Source organism: Anguilla anguilla, chromosome 9 (assembly GCF_013347855.1).
Source record: "Anguilla anguilla isolate fAngAng1 chromosome 9, fAngAng1.pri, whole genome shotgun sequence".
Taxonomy (NCBI): Eukaryota; Metazoa; Chordata; class Actinopteri; order Anguilliformes; family Anguillidae; genus Anguilla; species Anguilla anguilla.
In genome coordinates, this window is record NC_049209.1 from 52172857 (window position 1) to 52188232 (window position 15376).

General features: G+C 51.7%; 1 protein-coding gene across 9 annotated transcripts in view; it reads right to left on the reverse strand.

Moving 5' to 3' along the window:
• Positions 1 to 1435: 1435 nt before the first annotated feature.
• Positions 1436 to 15376, reverse strand: part of nup98 (nucleoporin 98 and 96 precursor) — a 29002-nt gene continuing 15061 nt past the window's right edge. For all 9 annotated transcript variants that reach the window (XM_035432176.1, XM_035432175.1, XM_035432174.1 and 6 more), the window contains 16 exons: positions 13904 to 14042; positions 13057 to 13234; positions 12659 to 12808; positions 9779 to 9985; positions 8886 to 9033; positions 8066 to 8495; positions 6866 to 7098; positions 6307 to 6591; positions 5818 to 5975; positions 5249 to 5389; positions 4947 to 5089; positions 4196 to 4417; positions 3292 to 3533; positions 2994 to 3148; positions 2435 to 2546; positions 1436 to 1913 (listed from right to left, as the gene is read on the reverse strand). In XM_035432176.1, coding sequence (XP_035288067.1) covers positions 1711 to 1913; positions 2435 to 2546; positions 2994 to 3148; positions 3292 to 3533; positions 4196 to 4417; positions 4947 to 5089; positions 5249 to 5389; positions 5818 to 5975; positions 6307 to 6591; positions 6866 to 7098; positions 8066 to 8495; positions 8886 to 9033; positions 9779 to 9985; positions 12659 to 12808; positions 13057 to 13234; positions 13904 to 14042 — 3146 coding nt within the window. In that variant the 3' untranslated portion in view covers positions 1436 to 1710. The remainder of the gene's footprint in view (positions 1914 to 2434; positions 2547 to 2993; positions 3149 to 3291; positions 3534 to 4195; positions 4418 to 4946; positions 5090 to 5248; positions 5390 to 5817; positions 5976 to 6306; positions 6592 to 6865; positions 7099 to 8065; positions 8496 to 8885; positions 9034 to 9778; positions 9986 to 12658; positions 12809 to 13056; positions 13235 to 13903; positions 14043 to 15376) is intronic.

Genomic DNA, 15376 nt, shown 5'->3' on the forward strand with positions numbered 1-15376 from the left:
CAGCACGACTACTTTTATAGTCGTCCTGCATCTTTTCAAAATGCAGATACATTTTATTTTTCTTAGTCACCAATAAGTTAGGAAGATAACTTGTTTTTCCTTTATTTTCAATGAAAAAATACACTTGGGATAATGTAAATCGACAACCCCAGAGGAGAAAAAAATAGAATAATTCATTTTTATTCATTATTTAATAAAAAAACATTGTTAGCACAACCATGCATACAGTCCAACGGCCATAGAAAGACAAGATCCTTTTTTTAGAAAGGCACAGAGCCAGACGGAGGTCTTCTCTTCTGGCCATAATAAATTGAGCAAAATTATTAAATATAATATACAAAAAAAGAAAGAAAATTAAGCATCTATTTGCGGCTTTTCAACAATAACGTCCGCAAACCAGTGACCATTTATTACAAACATGGACTTAAAATAACAAAAAAAAAAATGCCAACACGTCATCAGAGTCGGGAGTACGTCACAATGATGGGAGATGAGCTCAGGTGTATCCTTCGGTCTACGGGTGAGGAAGTTGTACAGATTTATGGAGGAGAGACCCTATTTGCTTGGTTCTACCCCACCCAGAACACAGACCCAGAGCGTTGAAAGGCTGCTATAATGCAAAAACTTCATCTGAGATATTAAAAAAAAAAAAAAAGAAAAAAAAACCGCATTCAGTCTGGAGCAGTGTTTTTTCCCCCTCCTTCCACACAAGCAATATATATATATGCACTTCAGAAACTGAGGCAGGGTTTTCCCCCCTTCCTCATTCAAGTGCCTGTTTGGAGATGGTAGAGACAAACAGGGACCCGTTCAACCCATTCAATTTCAGTTCCTCTCTGTTCTCTAGTGTCACCCTCAACCAACTCCCCTACAAGAGGAAGATCTTTTCACCTCAAGAGGGTAAAACTGTAAAACACTACAAAAATATATCTTATCCCCTCCCCGCCCCTCCCTCGTAGATTTCTTTTGGCATTCTGTTCTGTGAAGATTCGGATTGGTTCACCGGCCTGGTTTTTGTTCCGTTCCCGTGTTTAACAGAGCTGGAATTCATCTTCCGTAAATGAGGGGCCAATTCCTCCAACATACAAGTTTAGCGAGCGGAAGCCTGAGGCCAGACGGTCGAGCGCCTGCTAACGGACCAGAGAAAAACCTTTAAAGGTGCGAAACACGGAACCTCACCCCCCGACCCTCTCCTGCCTAAAATAAGAGAGTGAGACCAGACAAGGAACTGCGCCTGGACACAGGACGCCTGTCCACTGGAGAACAAAGTGTGGGCCACCAGGGTGAAGCTCATTCAGCGAGATTTGTGCTTTCTGCATTCATGAAAAAAATGAAAAAATAATAATAATAATAATAATAATAAATCATAGACCATAACATAAGCTGACACCTTCCCTTTAAATAGGGTTAAAATGACTGGTCAAGTAACATCCGACAAATCTGCAAAATATAGTTTAATTATTAAACACACATCTTTAGGCAACTAAAAAGTACAAAAAAACAACAAAACAAAACAAAGGAATGCTTTATCTACTGAACGTCCGCAGGTAACTACAAGAGGCGTGTCAGAAGGGGCGGGGCCTAAAGACCCAGCCCTCGCAGTCCATCAATCCCTCCAGGGCAGGATACAGCTAGACCCAACCAATCAGCTTTCCCGCTTAAGCAGGAGGCCCCTCCCACCGGTCCGCCCCTTCCTCAAAGCGAAGCGTCTCATTGGCCGACGACGAGCTCGCGCAGGTAGGATTGGGTGAGGCCGCGCAGCTCCTCCAGGGCGTAGTCCTCGGGCATGGGCAGGCGGCCGATGTGGGGGGCCAGGTGGCGGAGGGGCACATGGGATCGCCCCGAGGCAGAGTCGCCGCCCTGCTGGAGGCTCAGCACCGCGCGGAGGATGTTCGCCACACGCTTCGCCATCTCTGGGGGGGGGACACGGACGCCACACGTCAGAGACCGCAGGGACTCCCTCCAGTAAATCACACATTATATTTACAGACTGGCTTTAAGTGGCAGGGGCTTGCGTGCAAGGATTCCCAGATCACATGGGCTCGTAAAAGTCATTGTATATTGGTTTTCTCCCTGAAGTCCACCAATGACGGAGGACGAGGTTATTACAAAAACTGAACATTAAATTTGCAATAAAACAGTCATTTGTAGTGTACAATAAAACATTCATTTTCACACACTGACAAGTGTCGTTTATTAACCCTTTCAAGGTGTGAGACCACAATATGTGATTAGAATGCTCTTAACTGAACGTTCTAACGATGATGTCACAATCACTACTGGTGACTGAAAGCAACACAGTTCTAGAACACTGACTCTTGTTGTTGAAGAAAAACATTCTAGAAAAACCTGCCCTTCAAAAAGTTAAATAACAGGGCAGTGCAAGCAGACGGCCAGCACAGGGTACGTATCCCAGGGTGCCGTGGGGGCTCACCTGACTGGGCCAGCCGGTCCTTGGCCGTGCTGCAGGGGATGAGCTCTATCCTGCTGCAGAGCGACGTGACCTCCATGTGCAGCCTCTCCAGCTCGTACCCGGGGCTCTCCAGCTGCAAGCGCGCACAAACACACACGCACGCGCACGCGCACGCACGCACGCACACACACACGCACACACACGCACACACAAACACGCACACGCACACGCACAAACACACGCACACACGCACACACGCACACGCACACGCACAAGCACACACAAGCACACACAAACACACACAAACACACACAAACACACACACACACGCCGTTAGCGAGGCCTGAATTTACACTTACACCAGCCTGTCTGCCTGTCTTTGGCTCTGGGGAATACCAGCCCCCCCCTCCGCCCCCCCCATTTGGGCTTTACCCCTCCTGCAGACCACACCTCCTCAACTACAAACTGGAAACTGGTGGATAAGCAGAGTTAAGCGTTAAGGCTCCCTTTCCTCTGGGGGGTGGGGGCACTTGGGGACCACAAAAGGCGCTATATAATCACAATGTGACCCCGCGGGTACCTGCTGTATGGCCCGCAGGGTCTGGATGATGTGGATGTAGTCCAGGAACACGCGGCCGACCGTGGGCCAGTCCTGGATCTGCACGCAGCGCTCCGGAGCAGACAGGCCCTCCAGGAACTCCAGCAGGTAGTCGTGGTTCTCGTTGATGATGCAATCTGCGTAGGGCGGGGAGGGCGGGGTCAGGCACAGGTCACCTATCGGAACACCTTCTCCTCACACGCATCGACAGCACTGAGCGGCTGTTATAGGGATGACCAGCCTGTGGCCACTGGCTCCAGGGGCAGCCGGGCGGTCTCACCTGAGGCCAGGTGCTGGATGACCAGCCTGTGGCACTGGTTCCAGTGCCCCGCCTTGTAGAGGTGCAGGGCCTCCCGGTGCCGGTCTCCCTCCCGGTGGGCCCGCGTGGCCTTGGCCTCGTGGATCCACTGCACCGGAACCAGCAGCTTCTCCGTCAGGAAGTGCTCCCGTTCCGCAGAGTCCTCCGTCTCCACCAGGGGGCAGTGCAGGTCCAGCATCGCTCGGACCGCCCGCTCGCGATGCCTGCAGTCGTACACATTCAAGACATTTAACTCTTTGAAGAGTAGGTTTTTAAAAAAATGTTTCTTTTTAAAATTTCAAGTCAGTGTTCTAGAACTCCACTGCTTTCAGTGGCCAATAGTGATTGTGACATCAGCATTAGAATGTTCAGTTAGGAACACTCTAATCACATATGTGATCTCACAGCTTAATGACCTCAAATCCAGAGAGACTAGCATAGTTTACATGCTTTGAATACGATCCATTTCATATGTGCTGACATAATTCAGCCTAAGTGTCTTGCTGAAGGGTACAACAGCACCGGAGAACCAAACCTACAACCCTGAAGCTGCAAGCCCAAGTCCCTAACCGTTATGCTACAGTGTCTATCCTTTAAATAAATTTATAGCGGCCATATTAAACCTGAACTTGAAGTAACGCTTGAAGTGAAATCCAAATGGGGTTTCCCCTCTCCCAGATAAATCAAAGACTTCACTTCTTTTCACAAAGACTTCAATGTGTCCTTTCCATGAAGTAACAGGTGCTGGTCTAGGACCGGTTTAGCCCGTTAGCTCGTAGCGAAGTGGGTCGGGACGCCAGCAGGGAAAGACTGATCCCAGATCAGAATGAAGCCGGACCCCGGTCTGCGTGTCCGGGGGGTGGAGGGGGGGGTTGGAAGGACGTACGTGGGGTCGGGTATGTGCAGCAGCACGAAGACGGCCATTTCCCAGAGTCCCGCGCTCTCCAGCTGGGCGGCGTAGCTGGCGTGCAGCAGGCCCTGGTGCTGCTGGGACAGGTGCGTGTAGTGCAGCGCCTGCAGCACGTTCCACAGGTGCCAGCTCAGGCGGTAGTCCAGCCGGTCGCTGGTCACCGTGCAGGGGTCCAGCAGCTGCTGCAAGCTGTAGTGGCTGAGACCGGGTCACAACACAACACCCGTCAATCAAACAAGCCCCCCACCGGACGGGCGGGCGGGAGGTAACACCCGGACCGGATCGACCAGGATCAGGAACTACGAAAGCACAGCATGCACCTGGTAACTCAGAGCTGTCCTGTTACAGGGTGTTCTAGGTTCTCACTCCAAACCTTACAAAGCACGTTCAACAGCTAGAGATCTGTAGGCAGACTGTTGGAACAATAATAACTCACTTTGCAGAGTCTTTTTCAGGCCACAGGCTCACAATAGCAAAGCGCTTTACAAAAAATAAAAACAAAAAAAAAAACATTACACTTAAAAATAGTTGGGGTAGAGTCAATGGACTGTATTAATTGTCAAACTCGGTTCTTGGGGACCCCTGTGTATGCTGGTTTTCAGTCCAACTACAGTTTCAGTCAACGATTTTAATCAAGCAGCTCATTGGCCATAATTACACTTAATGTTTTGAGGGATTATTTACACACTGCCCTGGCCCCCCCCCACCCCCCCAGCAGCACACCCACCGGTCGCTGTACAGCTTGAGCAGGTGGAAGCAGATGTCGTAGAGCGGCCTCTGCTCCTCCCCCTCCTCCTCTGGCTCCTCCTCCAGGTGGTGCAGGTACGGGGGGAGGGGGGCGCAGGCGTACTTCTGCCCCTCGCTGGTGCCCTGATTCAAAAGGGGGGGGGGGGGGGGGGGGGGGGGGGGGGGGGAATCGACACGTTACCACGGCAACAGACTAGGCGTGGGGCCCGACCAAAGCATGTTTAAAATGGCTGACGTTCCCACTGCTACAGAGTAAGCGCATGCGCTCCGCGAGCTCCTCACCTGGAAGGCGGCCTGGTACTTGCTGAGCGCGTCGGCGACCGAGGCGGTGGGGGGCAGCAGGTACCACAGGTGCACGGCCAGACAACGCTGCCAGTCCAGCTCAGAGCACACGTTCACACAGCTGTCCGACGTCTGCCACACCTGCACAGGTACAGCAGGTACACATACAGGTGAGTTATAAAAGAACACATAGTGAGTGAGTGTCTCTGTGACTGAGTGAGTGAGTGAGAGAGAGTGACTGACTCTGAGTGAGTGACTGACTGTGTGAGTGACTGACTGTGTGAGTGACTGACTGACTGACTGTGTGAGTGAGTGACTGACTGTGTGAGTGACTGACTGACTGTGTGAGTGAGTGACTGACTGTGTGAGTGACTGACTGACTGTGTGTGAGTGACTGACTGTGTGAGTGACTGACTGACTGTGTGAGTGAGTGACTGACTGTGTGAGTGACTGACTGACTGTGTGTGAGTGAGTGACTGACTGTGTGAGTGACTGACTGACTGTGTGTGAGTGACTGACTGACTGTGTGAGTGAGTGACTGACTCATTAAGTGAGCAGCAGACGCGTACCGGTTTCCCCGCTAGCAGGGCGAATATGCGCAGCCTCTCCTCCTGCACGAAGGAGTCCGTCTGCAGCCCGCTCCAGTCCGCCAGCTGCATGGCCAGCAGGTCCCGGCTGAAGTGGGACCCCCCCGCCTGGGACAGCAGCAGGGCCAGCCGGTGGTCCCCTGTCCGGGAGAGACGGGGGCGAGAGCCTCATTTCACGAGACACACACAGGAACTCTGCATTCCACCATCACCCGAGGAGAGCCTTACCCCAGATACTACAGTCAAACCAGATATTCAACCCCAGCAGTCCACAGTGCTGACTGTCCAGCTCCACACACCAAACTGTCCTTAGTCAGGCACTATTTTCATAAGATGCAACAATTTACAATTTTCTCATCAAACCCCCATGGGAATTCTGTTCCCAGGAGAGGGAACCCTCTGGAATTCCGTTACCAGGAGGGGGAACCTGGCGGATCTCTGTGCCAGGAGGGGGGGGGGGGGGGGACTCACCGGATCTCTGTGCCAGCTTGCAGGCCTCGCTGAGCCGGCGGCCGGTCAGGTAGCTGAAGATGGCGTCCACGTGGCCCTGGTGCGGGGCGGAGGTCACGCCCTCCACCTCCTCCTCCACCCGCGGGGCGGCGCAGCGGGCCAGCCAGGCCGAGAAGCTCCGCCTCCGCTCCAGCTGGTGGGCGTAGCCCCCCACGGGCTCCGCCTCCGCCTCCGGCTCCGCCTCCCCCAGCCGCCCCCACAGCGCGGCGCACAGAGTCCACACCAGCCGCCAGTGCTGCACCGTGCCTGCGCCACACACACACACACACACGCACGCACGCACACAAATAGAAGCAGTGAGCACACACACAGACACACACACATGCACAAATAGAAGAAGTGAGCACACACACACACACACAGATATGCACGTCTGTGTGCATGAGTATGTTGCGTGCACGTGTGTGGATCTATGTGTATGTACGTGCATGTGCATGTGTGCGTGGCACTTGAGTGGGTGCGCATGCGTGTGTGTGTGAGGCACGTGTGTGTGTGCGTGCGTGTGAGCGTGTGAGCGTACCATCAGCAGCGCCGGTCTCCGCGGTGACCTCGCTGATCCAGTCGGCGTACTCGTGCAGGGCGTCCACCCCGGGGGCCGGCTGGACGAAGGGACACGCCCCCTCCGCGCTCACCCTGCTGTGCTTCAGCTCGATCTCCAGGGGGCGGCGCAACAGCGCCAGCGCCTCCTCGCTCGCCCCCCGCTCCGCGTCCACCACCCGCTCCACCTGCACCCGGAAGGGGCTCTCCGAAACCCTGCGGGGACGGGACGGGGAGTCCGCTCAATCGCTCGCCCATCAGCCCGACGAGGAGTCCGGATCGGCTGCAATGCCTGATCTCGTAACGTCTCAAATACACTTACGCCCTCATACAAATACAATGGCACAAATAAGCTTCCTTTTAAGGAACAGATCAGTGATTTCGATAGGCTCCCGAGGTCATGAGGTCACAATTCAGACCAAATCATTTAGTGTTCATGCAGTTCAGCGAGAGCGAGAGCCCCTTTCTGAATGTTAAAAAGACCAGGCTTGTTTGGTTAGCGCTGTAAGGTTATGAGCCCTAACGAACGAGACTCCGACTGGAATCATTTCCCCGAAGGAACCAGACTGAGCAGCGTAGCAGAGCGTTCAGGGAACTGGGCTCGTCACTCTGGGGCTTGCTGCAGGCTCGACTCCCTAATGGGGCACTTAAGGCTGTACCCTAGAGTGATACAATTAAGCAGAACTGTTTCAATAAAACATCCAGCGGTGCAAAATGGCCACACAGCTGTGTGAGCTGCTCTGCATGAAAGCATCGGCTAAATGCCTCCCACGTCGGCTGCGGGGTTCTCTCATGAACACAGCTGGGGTTGCAGATGACTGGACATTCCACGTTAGGGCGGGAATCAGACATGCTCAGCCCCAGGTTGGGGGATTCGATGGGTAGATATACACACAGACAGATGCAGATATACACAGACAGATATAGAGATAGCGATATATACACAGAAAGATAGACAGATATAGATGGACAGATAAGACAGACAGACGAAAAGACAGATATAGATGTACAGATACAGACAGACAGATATAGATGGACAGATACAGACAGACAGGTATAGATACACAGATACAGACAGAGACAGACAGATATACAGACAGACATACATAAAGACAGACGGACGGACAGATAGACAGACAGACGGACGGACAGCGTAAAGACTCCGGTCGGCGCGCTCTCTCACTGTGCGCTCTTGGCCAGTTTGGGCAGGAAGCCGAACTCCAGGGCCTGGGCGGGGGGGTCCTGTGGGGCCCCGGCGGGCCCGCTGAGGGGGTCCCCGCAGTGCGCCAGGGTCCAGTTGGGCCCCCAGCCCACGCGGAAGCAGCGGCCCATGAACAGGGCGGCGTCCATCAGCAGCTTGCCCTTGTCCCGCGCCACCGAGCTGCCCGCGGGCACCAGGTCCGGCTGGCGCTGCGTGCCCACCGTGCGCAGCGAGGGCTCGGGGGCCGGGGCGGGCAGCCGAAACGAGGGCCCCGGCGAGGGCCAGGGGGACAGGCGCGACGCGTCCGCCGCGGACGTCCGGGACAGCCGCTGGGGGACGCCCCCGAACGGGGCCTCGGGGAGCTGGGAGAACAGCCCCGCCCCCGTGCTGAACCGGGCCTGGAGCAGCCCTCCTGCAAAGAGAGACACACCCACAGACACTAAACCACAACCCCCACATTCATCCTTTTACAGAACTACATTTTTTAAATTCTGCATTACCTAAATGTATGTTTATTTATTTTTACACACATTACATACATTTAAACATGTATATTTACTGAAGTAATTTGGGTTGAGTACTTTGCTCAAGGGTATAATGGCAGTGTCCCCACCCGGGAATCAAACCTGCAACCTCTTGAGTCACAAGCCCAGTTCCCAAACTTCCATTACATCACAATGCTGTTACATCACAATGCTGCCACCATTGCACTCCCCGGCACAATCAGAAGTTAAAGTTAAAAAAACCTGCAGTAGTGAGACACTGGATTTCTCTCCTGAAACGCGATTGGCTGATTACTCACCGGACGGTCGCCCCTGTTGGGGGGGCAGGAGGAGACGAGGCGAGCCCAGGTCCTTTGATTGGTCGAATCCCGGGGAAGACAGGCTAAATCCCAGCCTGGGGAAGAGCTCTCCCTCCTCATCCTCCATGAACAGGGAGGACTTCATTATCTGTGGGGGGTTAAGGAGTTATTTGGGGGTACCCTGTAGTGTGGGCGGTTGATGGTGATTTGGCAGGACCAGCACTGTCTAGGGGCTGATCGGTGATTCGGGAGGATGTGGGGGTTGACGGTGATTTTGGGGTGTATTTTGGGGTACCTGCAGGACGTGGGGGTTGATGGTGATTTTGGGGTGTATTTTGGGGTACCTGCAGGACGTGGGGGTTGATGGTGATTTTGGGGTGTATTTTGGGGTACCTGCAGGACGTGGGGGTTGAAGGTGATTTTGGGGTACCTGCAGGACGTGGGGGTTGATGCTGATTCGGGGGTATTTTGGGGTACCTGCAGGACGTGGGGGTTGATGGTGATTTTGGGGTATATTCTGGGGTATCTGCAGGACGTGGGGGTTGAAGGCGATTTTGGGGTACCTGCAGGACGTGGGGGTTGATGCTGACTCGGGGGTATTTTGGGGTACCTGCAGGATGTGGGGGTTGATGCTGATTCGGGGGTATTTTGGGGTACCTGCAGGATGTGGGGGTTGATGCTGACTCGGGGGTATTTTGGGGTACCTGCAGGACGTGGGGGTTGATGCTGACTCGGGGGTATTTCGGGGTACTTGCAGGACGTGGGGGTTGATGCTGATTCGGGGGTATTTCGGGGTACCTGCAGAACGTGGGGGTTGATGCTGACTCGGGGGGTATTTCGGGGTACCTGCAGGACGTGGGGGTTGATGCTGACTCGGGGGTATTTCGGGGTACCTGCAGGACGTGGGGGTTGATGCCCTTGGCAGAGGCGATGTGTGAGGAGACGGAGACGGGCTCGGGTTCGGCGGGGGTGTCCTCCAGCGGGCCGCTGTCCTGGTCGTCCCCGTCCAGCACGCTGTCTGCGGGCAGCTCCTGCGTGATGTCCGCCATGTCGCTGTCCACCTCCGAGGCCCGGGACAGGAGCTCCAGCACGGCTGTGCTCTACACAGACACACACACGCACGCACACACACACACACACGCAGACACCGTCAACTTACAGCCCCACACACAGGGCAAACAGTCCCCCGCCACGCCCTCAAACTAAATACACTGGCGACAGTGATTAGCTTCATCAAAATGACTTGTGTAGTACTGCCTGTATTAGATAAAATAACCTAGTGGTGGTGGTGCTGGGTAATTTAACAAAAAGACTTTATATTTATATATAATTAGCGCACTGTAGTGCTGCTTAACTTGGCCCAAACACACCATCCAAGATTACATGTGCTGCTAAAGGAGGACTGACTATACTTAGAGTCTGACAGAAAACAAAAATGAAAATGCTTAAATCTTTATTTAAAACTTTATTTTTGGCATGGTTTCCAATGATTACAAGGTTATCACAAAATAAATGCACATGTCACAATTTAACAGACAAACTGCGGACTCTCATCTTTATTCAGGTCATGCATTCAAAAGCATTAAAGCAGCAGCAGCATCATCAATCCAGACTGGTGGAAAAAAGAAGACTTTATCTTTCTAAAAAAAAAAAAAAGGAAGGAATTCCTCACGCTGTGTAAAAGTGCCTTTAATTTATTGAAGGGCTGCAGCGGGGAGGCGACACTCGCATCCCAGAATGCTGCTGGGTCAGAGTGCTGCTGGGTCAGAGCGCTGCTGGGTAAGAGCGCTTTCTCTCTGCTTTCCTGTAAATTAGCAGCCAATTCTGGACTCAGAGACGAGGTGTGCGGACTCCTAGGCCAAACACTGATTTAAATAAATCGCTTGGGTGCTCTAATGCACCAGTAGACACCGCAGACCTCCAGGACTAGAGTTCGGCTTTACACACTTCTCAGGATTTTGTTATCCCTAAACTAGAATCACACTTTTTTCCCCCCTCCACTGCGCCGACCTGTAGCAGGTGGGCATGCACTCACCAGATGCAATGGTCTACACTGCACAGTACTACAGGACAGCTAGCACTGGCTAGCAGACAGCTGCTAACACCACTGACAACTGGCAACCTGTGGACACCTAGCATGACACGGTGCCGATTCGAGCAGGCCTGGATTAAATCCCAGGTGCGTCAACCACTGCAGGCCTCAGGTAACACAGGTAAGCCTAATTTGTGCTTATGGTAAGGTAAGCGCCTTTATTAACCCTTTAAGGTGTGAGATGACAGCTGTGTGATTAGAATGTTCCTAACTGAACATTCTAAAGCTGATGTCACAATCAATACTGGTAACGGAAAGCAGTGGAGTTCTAGAACACTCAGAATTTTGAAAAAACATTCCAAAGAACAGCCTACCCTTCAAAGGGTTAACACGGAGCCTGCAGGATAAATTTAAATGACCAAAGTTTGCTGTTCCTTCCTCTTTTAAAGTCGCTACATCACACAGAGAACAAATTCACCCCTATGACAAAATCACGCCTTCTAGAGACAGTGAGCGATATATTCCAAATGCTTTTGGATTGCATTCTGTAATCATTCATTTATGATAATGCATTTCTTAAGCCCAGAATGTTCAACTTTCATTTCTTAGCAGCTATAAAAAGTTCTTTTTTTGTGATATAAACTGATTTTTTGAGACTAAGAAGCAAAACAGAAAATCCAACAATCTATATACTCAGTATAACAGACAAACATTAAATAAAACAGCAAACATTCCCATCTTCCCCGCAAATGAGCTAACATTCCCATTTTCCCCTGTGAGTGAGAGAACATTCCCATCTTCCATACGGGTGACTGAACGTTCCCATTTCTTGAACCAAAACTGCATTTCACGATTCAGTGTACAGGGTCAATGAACTGAATGACAATAAAAGCTCAAATCATTCAGAAAAACGACTATGTTCTTCTCCATTGTTCTGTTAATTTTTACAGGGACAGTTAAACACCTTTATCAGTTTAATCACATTTTACATATCAAAAATTCAATTTGTTACACACTTAAGATTCTAAAAGACTAACATTTATTTCCTGGGAAATGTATAATTTTTGCCAAAACGGTATACATGTACATTTCTTTTAAAGGCATTGTTATTTTAATATATTTAAAACACGTCCCCAGATAACTTTTTCCTCTGTAAATCAGAGTAACTCTTACTGAAGGACAGGATTATGATAAATATATATTCTCATAAAAGGCCACTGATTTCTCACTGTAAAACCTGTATACTTTTTTTGCATTATCATTTGTTGTCATATATCAGGGATCTGCTTGTTTGTTACCAAGGAAACACACAGAAAAGCACAATATTTATTGTAACAAAACAGCCCATGACACCTTGCATCTACATTACCCAAATAACACTTCCTTGAATTTAAGTTTTTTTTTAATTTTTTTTTTTTTTTTTTTTTTTTTTAACTGAAGTCAAATGTGCATTTTCACAAATGAATCCTGGGAAATGTAGTTTTTGTGTGTGTGCGTGTGTGCCTGCGTGTGAACAAGAACCCTCAACGTCCTTGTGCTTTTTAGCCACCCTAGAGATAAGTGATGCCGCCTCAAACAATGTGTCCAGTATACACACACCGATTGCCCACAGTTCAGTGCCCCGCCCCCCCTCCCACTGTTCCACCAATCGGAGAGCGCCCAGCCACCGCAGGTACGAGGAAACCTGGGGGGGATTCGTCCCAGTGCGCAGTGACCCAGATCAGGGAGCTCCTCCATCTACCTGTGGTGTGGGTTTTCCATTGAGCGCCACCTGCTGCTGGGGGGGCGGAACTGCGGCAGCGGTCTTCAGCTTCTTTGGGTCCGTTTTGGCGGGCGGAGCCTCCTCTTCCTCATCGGAGTCCTGGAGGCCGTACTTGGAGAAATGGGCCACCTGGGAGGAGAGGAACGTTTGCATCCCAGTTAGCAGCTGCGCTCCAAAATTTTAAAACATCAATTCTCAGGGGGAAAGGCTCCCCCCCTCACCTCAAACACCCAGGAGCCGGTCTCAGCCCCCCCCCCCCTCACCTCAAACACCCAGGAGCCGGTCTCGTCCCCCCCTCACCTCAAACACCCAGGAGCCGGTCTTGTCCCCCCCTCACCTCAAACACCCAGGAGCCGGTCTCGCCCCCCCCCCCTCACCTCAAACACCCAGGAGCCGGTCTCGGGCCGGTAGTCCAGGAAGCGCGCCCCCTGCTTGCGGCAGGCGTTCTCCAGACGCCCCTCGTAGTTCATCTCCGCCAGGCGCTCGGGGCTCTTGATCTGTGTGCAGGTGGTTTTGTCGTTGGGCCACACCCCGTCCAGCGTCACCTCCGCACGCCTGGGGGAGGGGGAGGGGGAGGGGGGGTGGCGGGGGGGGGAGAGAGGAGAACTGTAAGCCCAAGCATGGGATTTCATTTTATACGATTAATCAATAAAAACGCTGGTTTTTAAGCCCCTAAATGCCTCTGGGGGACAGCTGTGTATGCTAATGACACGCCAAAGCTTTGGGCCCCTGCTCCAGACATTCAGCACGCCCAGGGTCCAGCCCACTGGACGCCACCACAGTTTCCCATAATGCACGTCTTCTTATACCCACGGCCTCCAGGCTTTCACTGCTGTCACTCAAACCCGTTTCCTCCAGCCACAGAACCCCGAGCCCCACAGTCTGGCGTGCGCTCGCCATCGTAAATAAAAACGCTCTGCGCTGTGACTGCAAACAGGGAGACGTCTCCTCCTGTTACTCATTCGCGCTGCGCAGGCTCTCCAGGGGCCGCCGTCGCTGAGAAGAGAGCGCCGGTGTTCACCCGACCGCATCCTCTCATATCACCGGCAACGCCGACGGCTGGGAAGGTTTCGTTCATTTACTACGGCGCTGTGCAGTTAAATCCATCATGGAGCTCCATAAACAGACCCCGGCTCAGATGAACTGTTACTGATAACTGAACGGGGGTTGTGGCGAGCGGGCTAAATCTGTTTGGGAGTGCGTGCGGTCTCGGGTGCGTCTTACCTGTTGAGGCCCTCTCCCACGGCGGGCTTGGCCTTGTCGTCGGGGTAGACGATGACCTCCTTCCGCCGGAAGTGCACGATCTCGTCCAGGTTCAGGTCGGTCAGGTTCACCTCCCCAGGGAAGAAAATGGAGCCGTAACCTGCACAGACAGACCCGGGGGATCACAGGACACAGTCAGAGCGGGCTTCAGACAGACCCGGGATCGAAGGACACAGTCAGAGCGCACACAGGCTTCAGCACGCAGGTGCTGTTCCACACCAGGGCTTCCTAAGCTATGGATCGGGTCCCAGACTGGGCAGGCGGAGTGTACGAGGTGGGTATGAGTCTGTAGTCCACTAGGATGCACGAGAACGTGTATTTGATGGGTTCCTGGAAAGAGCTAAATTTCTCATTTCAGTTCTCGACATTAAAAAGTGTAATAACCAGCCTTCCGACTAGATGCGTCAGTGGGCCTCATAATTAAAAGGTTTAATAGCCTGGATGCGTCACTGTCTGGCACAACAGTCAGACAAGCAAGGGAGTGTAAAGCCATTCAGAGGCTTGAATGGTAATTAACACAGGGTCTGCTGCTGACAACCAGCCTATCAGAAGCCACAGTGATGTTCAGAAGGGTCACCCAAAACCCCGGTCACCCATTCCATCAGCACGGAGATAAGCCAGTTTTTATCTGTGCGCTGTGTGCCTTTTACACATCTGACAGGACTACAATTTATTCGCCCTTTCATTGGATTCACCCTTTTATTCCAACGGAGCTTGCACACTCTGTGCTGTTCTTACATACCCACACACTGCCTCTATCAATGTATGTTTTTCACTATCCTAGCTTGTGGCAAAGGAATCCAACGAGCTAATTACAAACCGCAAAGAGACCATTTTAATCGGAGCGGAGAGACGGATCGCCCCCAAGAGCACGCACAAATAAGCCATGTGATCAGACCTGCTTAAGCAGAAGCAGAGGGGCTCATTACATATGTATGAGTGTAACACAGCGGCCTCATTAATTATTCATGATGTTTAAATGCTTCTGCAAACGATTCGCCGAGAACACTGCAAATAACGAGCGGCGAAACGGCAAATTTACAACGCGAGTCAAGGCAACGTAGCCTATGCACCGCTGCATTTGGTATTCTGCAGAAAATTACCTGTCAATATCTTATATGCGCACCATAAAGATGCAGCTAATGCACTGAACACATACATAAACTGTTTCTCATATAATGACAAACACATGACAAGAACAACGACTAAAAAAAGGAATTTTGTTTTTGTTGTTTCTAAAGCAACCGGACCCAGCATTGTTTTCAGTCTCCTACAATGGCTTCAAACTGTGTAATTAGATAACTGCCTTAACCACACAAGGGGAAAACAAAAACTGCACTCCGGCACTAAGGCTTCAACCCAAAGAACTCAAAGGACACCAGATCCAAAAAATACAAAACAGTCAAATACAGAACAACTTAACCCTTAAAGGTG